This window comes from Montipora capricornis, chromosome 14, assembly GCF_036669925.1.
Source record: "Montipora capricornis isolate CH-2021 chromosome 14, ASM3666992v2, whole genome shotgun sequence".
NCBI lineage: Eukaryota > Metazoa > Cnidaria > Anthozoa > Scleractinia > Acroporidae > Montipora > Montipora capricornis.
Genome location: NC_090896.1, coordinates 3,490,549 through 3,503,681, shown reverse-complemented (window position 1 = coordinate 3,503,681; position 13,133 = coordinate 3,490,549). Strand labels below are relative to the sequence as shown.

Here is a 13,133-nt window from a genome sequence, read left to right as displayed (position 1 = left end):
TCGGCACCGATGTTTAAGTATAATTTCTTTTACTGCATGGACTATAAATATCGTACGATCTTAACTTTGTCAATGTTTTTGTATTGCTATTGATGGAGCTGGTAAGTGCTGACCCCAGTAAATGAATGTAGGAGAACGGGCTAGAGCTTCCGAACAGGTAATCGGAAGATCGTTGGTTCGATTAGAAGCACTGGGGTTTTTTTTACGAATATTCCGGAGTTTTCAACGAAAGAATAATTATTCGGTTTTGTGTTTGTTCTTTTGATAGACTTGCTGAATTCAAGGCGGCTTTGTTGGGAGCTTTTTCATCTGCGCATGCTCAGTCATTGCCGCTGTCCACCGTGAAGGATTCTGTCAAGACATTCACTCAACAAGAAGTTGAATCGGCCTTGCAAGTTATGCAAGACGCGAATCAAATTATGGTGGCTGAGGAAAGCGTTTTCCTCATTTAAAGTGTTAGCAAGACGAAATACGGTCTTGTCTTATTCAGAGTTTGTAAGAAGTTATCATTGTGTCAAAATTTACAACTTCGGCTGTGAAAAGAGGCATTCAAAACGAGCGTGCAAAACGGAATAAACCGATAAAGAGGGGACTGCAAAACGAGATCCGTGCCTCTCACGAAAAAGCATGCTGTACGTGCGTCATTGGCGCAACATCTTGTCAGCATTGGGGCTCCTTTATAACCTCTTTTTTTCATAGCTATATAATGCAATATAATAAATCTAGTTTTCATGGCACAGTTGGCTCGCCTGATCACCCCTCCCCTATGCTTACTTTTTAGCACAAGACTTTTTTCTCCCTAACCCCCCCCCCCCAAAAAAAAAAAAGTGGTTCGTTCCTAACGTCTCTATAAAAAAATTAAGTCATTAAGTACGTATAATAGCTTTTGTTGTCAGCAATAAAAGTAACGTAGGTTTCTGAATGGAATTTGAAGCAAGCTTTGAAGCTTATTTCATGTCCTCTGTTATGTTTATGGGCTTAGAGTTTCAAATCAAAGTTTTCATGTAATTCTCCACGTTTGCAAGACCAATTGTTGTATCAATTGTCAGTTACGTTGTACAAAAATACATACTTGGATGTTGGACTTGTGACATTTAACATCTGTGTGCCGCTTTTTGCTATTCTCAAAGTTGCGGCATTTTTCTCGGGATGTGATTTTATTCCCCTTTGGATCTGCACTCTGTGGAAGGAAGCTAAAGCAAGAACGACCTCTAAGAGAATGGCATGCAAAAGATATTCCAAAATGACCGCCATTTTAGTATTCTTTTGTTTGCTTGCATAAATTCCCCTGTTGCCTCGTCCTTAAGCTAAAAGTGTAAAAGAATATTTAGCCTTGAACGAAGCAACAAGGACTAATTTACAAGCAAACAAAAGAATACTAAAATGGAGGCCATTTTTGGAATACAGTGTATAGTACTTTGCGTTGTTCTAATCGTTGCGCGATTTATCCAATTCGTTCCTCTTGGAAAGGGTGTACCCGAGTTTCCACGACTAAAATTGTTATGAATTGTGTGGATTATTAAAGAGAACTTTGAGAATTTATTGTTAGGTGTACACGCCCTCCCCATAGCGCAAATTTTATTTAACGTGCTTGCCATTGTAAAAAAGAGCAAAGAAATGAATCACCTTACGCGTGTGCAGGACCTTCAAATCCATTGTTTTGTGTTGTTGTCGATGACGTCATTGGTGCTTAAAAAGGGCATATTCAGTGAGTAAAACAACGGCTCTGCAAGCCCTGCACTTTTTACATTTTTGTGGTTGTGCACTGTAAGGGTTGTAAGAGCGCAATTGTAAGTCCGTGGTGACAATAGGCCCGCAGCGCGTGCATAACTCTCGAACATAAACGGGTCTCTGTGAAGCGTGCGTGAGTTTCAACAAAATGAGCCCCAAAATCGGCAAGAATCTGTGACGCTGACGAATAATAAAGCAGCTGCTGTTTCCAAAACGATGGAATTACCTGGTGAGGTAAGGAGAGTACATTTTTGACTTTGCAGAAACAATGGTCAACCTCAAGAGTTGGGCGATTGTGATCTTTGTGTTGAATTCGCACATTTCTTGTCAATCTTAAAAACACTTGAAAGAAAAAAAAAAACCAAACTAACAAAACCCGTTGCCTTGCCATCATTTTGACACATGTATATGGTCGTCCAAATGTTTCAATATTCGCTAAATTCTATTCGCTGTCGCAAAACCGCATTCGCTGTCGCAAAACCGCATTCGCTGTCGCAAAAACTCATTCGCTGTTGCAAATGTTCCTTCGCTAGTACTGAATTAACTTAATTTGCATTTGCTAAAATGAAAACATAATATTCGCTGACATTTAACAGTATTCGTCATTACTACATCAACTTCGCTGTTGCAAAATATTGTTAGAAACCTCCAAGGCCGACCCTCACGCAATTCGTTTCCAGGCCTTCTGGCTGTTCGTACGTGTTTTGTCATTGTCTGCACGCAGTGAAGCGGTTAATTTTTAGCGACAGCGAATGAAATTTAGCGACAGCGAATTGACATTTAGCGACAGCGAATTGACATTTAGCGACAGCGAATGACATTTAGCGACAGCGAATGAGTCTTAGCGACAGCGAATGAGTCTTAGCGACAGCGAATGAGTCTTAGCGAATATTGAAACATTTGGACGACCATAGATGTATCCAAGGTAACTTGATTACGGCTCACGCTGAATTCGATGTCACGTTCGCTTTTGCGATTTACTTGTGCATTTAAAAGTACAACAGAAAAAATTGAGCGAAGCAAAAATCTCCCAAAATGTTTTTCACCGATGGTAACTTACTGTTTTCTCGGTGGTGTTCATGTCGCAAACTTTGTTGTTGATGGCAAAATATTTTATTTTCGATCGACACTTCCTGGAAATATCCTTCTGCTGTTCCTAAAAGCTGTGTATCAATTTTTCTTTGCTTTTGCATCAACATTTGTTTTGCATAAAGCAGGCTAACAAAACCTGTACCTTGCTTAGTTCGCATTTGTGAGCCTTAAATTTCTGACGGTGTATTTTTAGGTCACCCATCTAAATAACCCCGCCCGACAGGGATTAACTTCAGTAACCTTTTGTTTTAATAGGCTGTCAGAAGCTCAGAGTGCACGTGTAAACTTGTGGTGAAAAAAAGTTGTAATTGAACTTGAAAATGATCAACATGTCAGCCTCGAAGCAAATGTTTCTCAATTCCCTTTTATTTTCTTCAATCTTTCTGGGTTTGGTATTTTACTAGTAACCACATGTTTTCTCAGGGGGCTATTTACCTAAGACATCTACCATGGCACTTTAATGATGTATGGTACCAAAACAATATCGTGTACTATTAGAGCTACATATTACGCAAAGATGGGGGGCCATAGGGGAGGCGCGGTGGCCTCATGTTTAGAGAGTTCTTGACTCCGGATCGAGTGGTCCGGGTTCGGGTCCTCGCTGGGGACATTGTGTTGTGTTTTTGGGCAAGGCACTTTACTCCCTCAGTGCCTCTCTTCACCCAGGTGTATAAATGGGTACCGCTGAATCTAATGCTGGGGGTAACCCTGCGATGGACTAGCATCCCATCCAGGGGGGAGTAGAAATACTCCTAGTCGCTTCATGCTAATGAAACCGGAGATACGTTCCGGCCTGAAAGGGTCTTCTGGCTCGAAGCAGAGACTTTACTTTACCTTTTATTACGCAAAGATAACTACTTGAATCTCCTGGAAGACAAAACATAGCTCAGTTGACAATTATACAGCGCTGTGTTACTGCACAACCACACGTACGCAATGCGTGCCAATTTTTTTTATTTCTTAACCTCCCTGCAATTCTCTTCCTGAAAACAAGTGACGTAAAATGACTGAAATGTTCTGTGGTTAATACGAAGACGCAAGCCCTAAATAATGAATCTATACTTTTCTCTAAACCTCCTTTCCAATTTTGGTACACAATTTACTTGCTTACCCATTTGGAATGACGTCGAATTCGTATTGTCAGATAGCGTTCTTTTGCTTTCCCTATTCATTTGAACGAATTTTCCAAAAAAACAGGTAAAGGTACACTTTATTTAACGTCGGAAGTTCCTGTACCATCTAGAGGGTATTCTCCCGGCAACCCGACGTAAGGCATCGAATAGAACGGAAAATAGGAACAATGGAAAAATCCCGTCCTATTGGTTGATTCGTACTCTGGCCCAGTTTCTTGCGTAAATCGGATGCGTCACTTTAAGATAAAAACAGTGGTCGGTGTGTGGGTTTTCTTAATATCTGGAGATGTTTTTGCAGTACAAATGCCTCAGTGCATCCAGGCCATGGCCACATCTCTCCATGTAACAGCTTACAGCACTGAAGCAAATAATGTCACCGATTTCATCCGCAAAACTCTAAACACTAAAAGCTTTCCGGAGTCAGCAATATTTCCGCTGTATTAAGGAACTAATCAATTCATCTTTGGCGTGGAAGGCCTTGGACTGACTGTGCGGCAAACCGGAAAATACTATTCCATTAATCACAGGGAATTTTAGACTTGGGCGGGTTGCATACTTTCAAACCAAACTGTTGATGTCTGCCTCCTCTTCAAATCGAGTCTAAGTGCGGAGTTTTTGTGATGGAAATTAGTTCTACTTTACATATGAATGAAAACTAATTTTCATAAGAAAAACTTCGCACTTAGACTCGCTTTGAAAAGGAGGCAGACATGAACTCGGAAATGGCCTGTTTTTGTCGAATGGTAAGCGCCCCTAGACTTATCTACAATAGCTTTAATGGAGGCGGCAGTTTGAACTTTTAAGATCTTTAACTTTGATATATTTTGTTAACATTGTTTCGGATGTAACGGTAAAATTTGAGATTTTTGGAACTTTTTCAAGGATTATCCGGATAGATTTTCGAGCGATTTTTCGGGATTATTGTAGCTAAGCCTAACCTATTACAGTGGATGCAGTTTTATTCCCTTGGGGAAATTTACTCGGGTAATAAGGGAACTTCACGTGCAAAGTATGAAGCCACGATTGACGTAATTTGCATATCGAGTGGGAAAAATTGTCCACTGAAGTGTGTTGCTCTGATTCATCTCGACACAAAAGAAAGAGATAAATGAAATATTCCTGGTCTTCTCACAGCTCAAGCTCGTCACGGTCGTCTGTGCATTTTCCGAGACGAAGCGAGTCTTCAAAGGAACACGGAAGAAGGAGGAAAACAGCGATCTGTGATGAATTATTGGACACGTGCAGTTCGCATCTGTAGATCAAGGTACTAGTAGATCGATTTACTAATTGTTAGTGATAAATAAATGAACAGCGAAAGATATGTTAGGTATTTTTTTATAGAGAGAGGTATTTGAACCCATCTTAAATACCATATTAGATAGTAGGTGGATGTTCACACCAAATGCTAATCAATTCCTCCGAATCCAAATCGGACTCCGTCGCTAACGAAAAGTGGATTGTCGGGGTGTCTCGTAGTAGTTAAATGTGGTCGGATAAACTACTTATCACAATGCGCAAACCAGCATTGAAACTGCCATCCCATCCAGCACTCTAGTTGTCATGTGATCGTTAGTGATCGTGTTTGCTTCGGTCTCCCAAGAAAAGAGAAACGTTATCCTTGCAACCTCATTTCCATCGAGCTTATACCTCGCGTTCCTCCGTTTTTTGATCTTCAAAAGATCGTAGGCGTTTTTGTTACTTGTCCGTTACGAGACCACCTCTGCCGTCTGTGCAGAGTGGTCTTTTGAATAACATGTGAATAAAGTTCTTTCAGTGGTACATGTGTGTAGTTACAATCATGAACAAGACGCCAAATAGGCGTTCGCGTGGGATACACTGAGCAAAGCAGGCTGCGACAAGCAGCGGCTGTGAATAAAAATGCTACAGTGTGTGATACACCCTGTAGTTGTTATTGATATTATGGGCGTTGTATCAGCTCAAACCTCATCTTTCATTTTTACAGTTCAGGCCAGTTGTAAATTTAGGGTTTGATCTGTCGTGGAGACGAATAAGGTGTTCTTAAATGTATACCTGTTGTGGAAAAAACACAGCAAGTGGAAGGATAGATAGATAAGATAGATAGATAATGGTTTATTAAAGATTCCAACAATTAAGAGGCTCTTCTTCTGTAAAAATACTAAACTAAGAAACCTATAATATGATTAAAAGTATAATAATCATAATAAACGACTGCAAATGTCATATTGGGGTACGAGACTTAAAGTTCTTAAAATTGCAGCCAAAAAAAGGGAATAATTTGATTTGACTACAGTTGATATGTGCATCTGTTAAGGGAAGATCAGTAAAGGTTACGGTCTACCTTGAAATTTTGTTTTTGATTTTAATTAAAGGTTAAGGTCACACCTTTCAATCGCTAAAAAAGCATACAAGAAGATCAAATATTTTAAGAGATATTAGCTTCAGAGATATAAGTTTATTTTGATTGACAGCGTTTGTAGACTATCGGAGCGATTTTCACGGGAAACGTCAAATAATTGTCTTCGCTCGCAAACGTTTGAGGAGTTTGTGTATATATATTCATCATATTTTCCTTTTTTGTAACGAGAAGAGAAATTTTCTCTTTCCTTGTAAGACGAAAACAACAACATTTCTGGGTCTGTTCATTTCTTGTTTCCTTATTTATATTTGTGAGTCCAGTTCAGCTATTCTGATCGATATTTCAGTAATGGAGACGTGATATAACTGAGAAACATAATTTATAATTTGTCGACTGCAGAAGCTAGTGATGTGGCTGTGTGCCACTGGGCCACAGTTTTGTTCTCAAACTGAGGGAACGTTTTTGTTTCCATGAAGAAAGAGGCACGTCCTTTCGGCATTTCCAAGCATATACACCGTGATCGATGTTTGCAATTATCTGCTTACAATTTGCAAAATAGTACAAAATGAAGAAGCCCTTTTTCATTTAATTGCATCTCTTAAATGCCAAATAATTCATGTTTCAACTTGTTTACCCAAAGACAGCTTCAGCGATTGGTAGTGCAATTTTTTGACAGCTGAAGTTATTGTTGTGTCTGTTACAGTTTTAAAATTAAAGTTCTTACACCTTGAAGGACAAACAAGACTTAAATTACTTTAACATTTCAATTAATATTTTTCAGTTCGTTTACTATGGTTTACTGACGTCATTGAGTTGCTGTTCAGCCGAGACGAAATGCATTTATTTTCATTATTATTATTATTATTATTATTATTATTATTATTATTATGGGCAGTATAAAACATCTGTATGCCAGATACCTAAGATACACTAAGCTAGGCGTAAAGACGTGGCTAGCTCAGTGTCAGATCTATAAATAATGCTAAAAATCTACTGTACATAGCGGATAATACTAAAATCTAATGTTCATAATAAAAACTATATAATTATATATCTGCTAAAGGAGTCAGTGTAAAATCTAATGTTCATAGTGGATAATACCGAAATATAATGCTCATAATAAAAACTGTATAACTATATAACTTCTAAAAGAATCAGACATGAGCTTGAAAATCCTAACACATGATCATGAATGTTCAGACTGTTGTTCAGGACTGAATGATCTTGACATAGCGAGCGATATGGATACTAAAGTTATTATTATTATTATTATTATTATTATTATTATTATTATTATTATTATTATTATTATTATTATTATTATTATTATTATCATTTATATATATTTTATTTTTTATAACTCAAATTTGTTTTCCACGTCTCTGGTGAGGTTTAAATGCCATATTTGGTGGTACATTTTGAAAAGCTACGAATAATAGTATCTGTTTGGATTCTATTGCTGGATTTAAATTCTGAATTCTTCGCAGACGATTTTTGGTGAGAATTATTCAAGCAGAATAAGAATCTATTTAACTCTTGGCTTTTTTGTTGCGGAAGTTAACATGTAACAACTAATAGCTTTTCACTACCCTTGTCGAACTGACATTTTGCCAATTTGATCCGTGGCGCGCCTCCGTCTCTTGCACCCGATTATCCGAGCATACTCCGCACGGAAAGCCTTGTTCATGAGCCCGTAAATCAGCGGATTCGTTGCAGTCGTCGTAAACATCAAATAATCGAATATCATATGTCCCCACCGGGGAAGAAACACTCCGCAAACGAAAAGAGCCCCAATTATGCACATAGGAATCCACAGCACGCAAAAGACAGTAATTATCGCGAATACTAATTTCGTTGTATTTATCTCCTCTACGCGACAAGACAGGTTTATTTCCGAGCTTCTATGAGTGTGTTTCTGTGCTCTTAAATTCGGCACCACTAAAATCACATGTCTCCGGACGGCGAGGTAAACTTTGAAATAGCAAAACAGTAGTAGTGTTGACGGAATGATAATACAACCCAAAAACATTGTCAGCGCTATGGGTTTCGATTTTTGGGTGTGAAAGTTTGGAGTGCAGAAAAAGTGAGGACCGAATTGATATCTTGCGTCTAAAACAAGCGCCATTCCCACGGGCACGAACGTCGAGAAAACAAGGCAGGAAACAACCATGAAAATGGTAAACAATTTTGTGAATATTTCACGATAACGAATTGGTCGGATCACTCGATAATATCGATGCACAGCTGTCGCTGCAACGGTTGTCAAGGAGAAACACCCCCATATTTGTATCACGTGACCTTGAATTTGACAAGTGACGTTACTGTACAGCCATTGCCCTTTTATGGCAGCACCTAGGGTCAATGGCATACACGTGACCGCTACGAGCAAATCAGCAAGTGCCAACGTTAATATATACCAGTTGGCCATTTTTCGGAGGGTGGGATTCCTTAAAACAGCTGCAATCACAAAAGAATTTCCCACAATAGCGATTACGTTGATTATGACAAATAAAGTTGACTCTATTGCCGTGGACAAGACACTTCGCCTTGACGTTTCGTCCGTAAACGTCATTTCGAGTCTTTTTTTGTCGAAAAGGTCTTGCTGTCACTTCTTTTCCGATCCGGGGATACGAGTCTTGTAATTTCGCTTTGATAAAGGAGAAAACACTGAAAGAAATTATCCACTAATATTTCTTTTTCTCTGATCTCGTGTAGCAGTTTTCGAAAGTTGCAGCTTTGAAGCTTTTGTTAACTCGCTGTAAAACTTGCTAAAACGTCACAGTCCCTTTAACATTCGTATGCGTACGTTACGATCGAAAAATGAAAAAGCATTTCCTCTGCTGTCCAAGGTTTTTGAACGTGAAAAGTCTCTTGTTCAGCTGTGATATGGTCAAATTTCTTGTCCAGATGGATAAGTTGTCCAGATGGATTAGATTAGTTCTTTGCTTACTAGAACGAGAACTTCTAGAGCTTGGCTGCTTTTCGTTACATAGGCTCTCAATCCCTTGATGGAAATTCAACTTGGCATCAGATTTTGTCGAAACGAGCAGACTGTTTGTTGTCGGAAGCCCCTTCGTCTTTAAGTCTTTTCGAAGTATACCGCCTGTTTTGTAAACCTGTCAGGCGAATTTCCATTGAAACTGGACAATTTGGACAGCAGAGTTTACTCTGAAAATTTATTGACATTTGAAGCCGCAATTTTCGTCATTTTATTATTCGCAATGGGTTACATTTATACACAAAAGAGGAAAGAAAAGAATTTTCTGATCATTAAATTAAGTTTGCAAACCTTTTCATTCCAACTCCAATATTCAGAGAAGAATTCGCCCCCATCCAAAGATACATTGTCAAAATGCTTATTTCTTTGAAAATAGGATATTCGATCTATACTCGCTTTTCAGTAAGCTTCCACTATATGTAGAAAAAAACCACGGTTCGAATCAGTCCGGTTGTTACCCTAAGGAAAAATAAGACCCTGAAAACTAAGAAGCATTAAGTTTTATTTGGTTGTCAATTCTCAGGGGATCTTAGTTTCGTAATTTTCCCGAGGTGACTGCGAAAACTAAGACCCCCTCTGCCGATTGAAAAAAAAAAAAAAAAAGAAGAAACAGATTCAAATGTCATTTCCAATTTCATGGTCAATGTTGCCGCTTGTTTTTGTAATTTCCTGTGGTAATTACCAGAACTCCACTCTAACAATGGAAAAAAAATTAAAGAAATACAACTGGATGCAATTTTGTCAGTCTTGTCTGGGTCTTAGTTTTCGTAATTTACGTGTGGTAAATAACAAAAACTAAAACCTCACACGGCGGAAAATCACCCTATATCCTAAACCACAGGAAGGCAAATACACACATCCCTTTAAGGATAAAATGAAAATTCTGTTTCGGAATAATATGTGTATAAAATTATATTTGTGTCCCAGACACTTGCTCACCTTTAGAAACAAAACAAAGCAAACTCATGGGTAGATCTCTATTTCCTAGAGCTTATTAAGTAAACATATGCAATGGAAAACTAGTGACCCTTAGTACCTAACCCTCAGACCCCCTACAAAAGTGGCAGCGAAAGGTGTAACAATTACATTATGAACTGAAGAACGAAACAAGAACTTTTATCAGATAAGTAAAGGCCTTGCTTATTTTTAACACTATAAAGGCGCGTTTTACTAAGAAGGTTTCTACTCAAATAATGCTATTTAAAATAAATAGCAACATAGCAACATGAACTTCCTTGACATCAACTGTCACGGCAAAAAAAATTCCTTAAAAATAAGTTGTGCTGTCCTTTTTTAGTGTCACCGTGGCTATTGATTTGGCAGACACTAAGACATTTCCTTGGATTCAAATATCATGCAACAACAGGCAAAATATGTCGCAAAACTTAACTAAAACTGAAATAACTGTTTCTATATTTTTATCATTTTAAATTCGTCACCCTGATCCCGCGAGACTGAGCACACCCAGCAAACCATTGTTTTAACGAAAACCTCTGGTATATATACTAGATGAGATGAATAGAATCTGAATCTCCCTCGTCTTCATTACCTTATCTTTGATCTTCTAGCTTCTGCGATTAATTTGTTTTTTCGTTAACGCAAAATATTAAGCGCGTAAATGACATATCATGATTCTATCTTCTTTATTAGCCGTACTAATGTATCACCCAACTAATGGACTAATGCAAATCCTGCATTTTGATTGGCTACATTTCCTGACAATAAGTATGACAGGAATTTGTCGGATAGACCTCGTTTAATGGCCAAGTTCCAACAGAGTCAGTAACCATGGTTCCAATGTTGCCCCAATAATAGAAAAGCATTCGACCAGAATTCCTGCTTGATTATTTTTAATTACTGCTTACTGAGTCAGTAAATCCCAAAATCTTTTCTTTCGAAGCTGGCAAACTTCAGTAAATAGGTTTATTGCTGACATCATCATTAACGATTTCGGAAGGCCGGAAATTTATTTCATGCGGGTATTAATAAGGGGGCGAAAATCAACGTGTATACTGATTACAAGTCAATCTTAAAGTGATTACTTTGTCCGTAAAATGAAAATGGCGATCGATTATAAACAAAGACGAATTCTCTTTCCTATACAATATCAAATGCAAATTATTGTAAGTTAGGTAGTTGCCGCCGACTCCGTGCGCAGGCAACTAAGCGACCTTGGAAAGAAAATCGTGGTGTATGACAACCGGTTTATCTCTGAAGATTTCAAAGCCCTCACCTGTAAACAAACAATGCGTTGTGTATGAATTTCAATGTAACTCGTGTGATTCTGATTATAGGCTACACCAGCTGTCATCTCCACCTGCGCATTGAGGAGCATAAATATCCTGTCATCGGTAAACACCTGAAGGACAAACACAACCAAAGATCGAACAATCTTCACGAGCAATTTACCACCTTTTAGAAATGTTGTGGAAATATTAAGTTTGAGTGCCTTATTTATGAGATGCTTTTAATAAGGAAAAAGAGACCGACTCTGAACACTCAAAATGACTCCATTCCAGCGAAACTGTATATTTAAATTTTGTTCATTCTTCTGTTTTCCCCGCCTCGTTTATTCTAATGTATTTTCCCACTCTCTATTCTATATATATAACGCTACCTAACTTACAATAACTTGCATTTGATAGTGGTGACATGTCGTCGCCGAAACGTCATGTTACTTTTCATTCCGAAATTTTTTTCAAAACCTTTCCTTATTAGAACTATACAATATCAACCAATAAAATTAAACTTCATGCAAACGTAATTAAAATCCTCAATAATGTGGAAATTTCAGAAATAACACACAAACAGCGGTGACAAAGATCAGATATAAACGCATAGTTAAAATTATCTTTTACTTGACGTTTCGTATGCTTCTGCAGACATCTTCAGAAGTGACGGTTAATACAAAATTGGAGTTTAAATACACAGGATAATCCATTTCATTTTTTTAATGAAAGAGCAGTTTATAAGCTTCGTTTGCGTCAAGCAAACGTTATAACCAATATTGTATTGCTTTTAGTAGTACAGTAATATGAAAGGAAACAACCGACGCTACTTTTTTAGAATCTGCCCAGTAAAGGAGTTCGAGTGCGTCTCTTATGGATTATTTGCTATGTATGAGAGTAACTCATAAATTAAACCCGTAACCTAAAATACGGACGGAGTAAACAATGTCATTAAGATTTTGTTATTAAATATTTAAGGCTGGTTTTCATTAGCGACGGAGTCGAAGTCGGAGTCGTAATCAGAAACGCAGAGCAATGCGATCTAGTGAAAATCAACTGTCGGAGTCGGAAGCAATGTGTAATGGTTGCCCTGTTGTTTCTTTTTAAAACAACCATTCACGTCACAATTATTCAAAATGGCAGCTCCCGGGAAATTTGAAAACCAAAACAAGTGTTTTTTTGAAATTTATTTATTTCAGATACAAACGCTTGCAATAGAAAAACTTCCAACAATTTTGATGGTAAGCATTATGTTCAGCCTTTTAAAGTTATATTCTTGTTTTAGTGTAGGTTCGCTATAATTGGCCTATTTAATGGGCCAACACCCGCTCGAGAAATAGTACTTAGCGAAAAACTTATATTCTTGTTTTAGTGGAGGTTTCCTTTAAGGGAATCTTTGCTGACGTCATCGTTTACATTTTGTTTCATCAACATACGAGTTTGCTCACATAAAGCATCAAACTATTTACAAGTCGATTTAAAAAAGTAAAAGAACTTGCTAAACTTAGTTAAATATCCAGTTTTCTGAAGCCTTTCAGCCTTGAGGACGAGTCAGTTATTAGCATCAAAATCTGATAAATTAATGGGTGGCAAAGGCGTTAATGATCCCGTAC

At 37.9% G+C, this 13,133-nt stretch overlaps 2 protein-coding genes across 2 annotated transcripts in view; one reads left to right on the top strand and one right to left on the bottom strand.

Annotated features, from left to right (window-relative positions):
* Positions 1 to 1,098, top strand: part of LOC138032338 (DNA replication licensing factor MCM3-like) — a 41,168-nt gene extending 40,070 nt beyond the window's left edge. Inside the window, exon 26 of the mRNA XM_068879996.1 lies at positions 269 to 1,098. Coding sequence (XP_068736097.1) covers positions 269 to 452 — 184 coding nt within the window. The 3' untranslated portion in view covers positions 453 to 1,098. The remainder of the gene's footprint in view (positions 1 to 268) is intronic.
* A 6,026-nt stretch (positions 1,099 to 7,124) lies between these two features.
* LOC138032528 (melatonin receptor type 1C-like) lies at positions 7,125 to 9,354 on the bottom strand. The gene has a single exon (XM_068880230.1). It carries the CDS (start codon positions 8,864 to 8,866, stop codon positions 7,880 to 7,882), a length of 987 nt encoding a protein of 328 aa, XP_068736331.1. The 5' UTR covers positions 8,867 to 9,354; the 3' UTR covers positions 7,125 to 7,879.
* Between the last annotated feature and the right edge of the window lie 3,779 nt (positions 9,355 to 13,133).

Coding starts and splice junctions, on each gene's coding strand:
- LOC138032528 (XM_068880230.1), bottom strand. CDS start 8,866: ATGACGTTTACGGACGAAACGTCAAGGCGAAGTGTCTTGTCCACGGCA.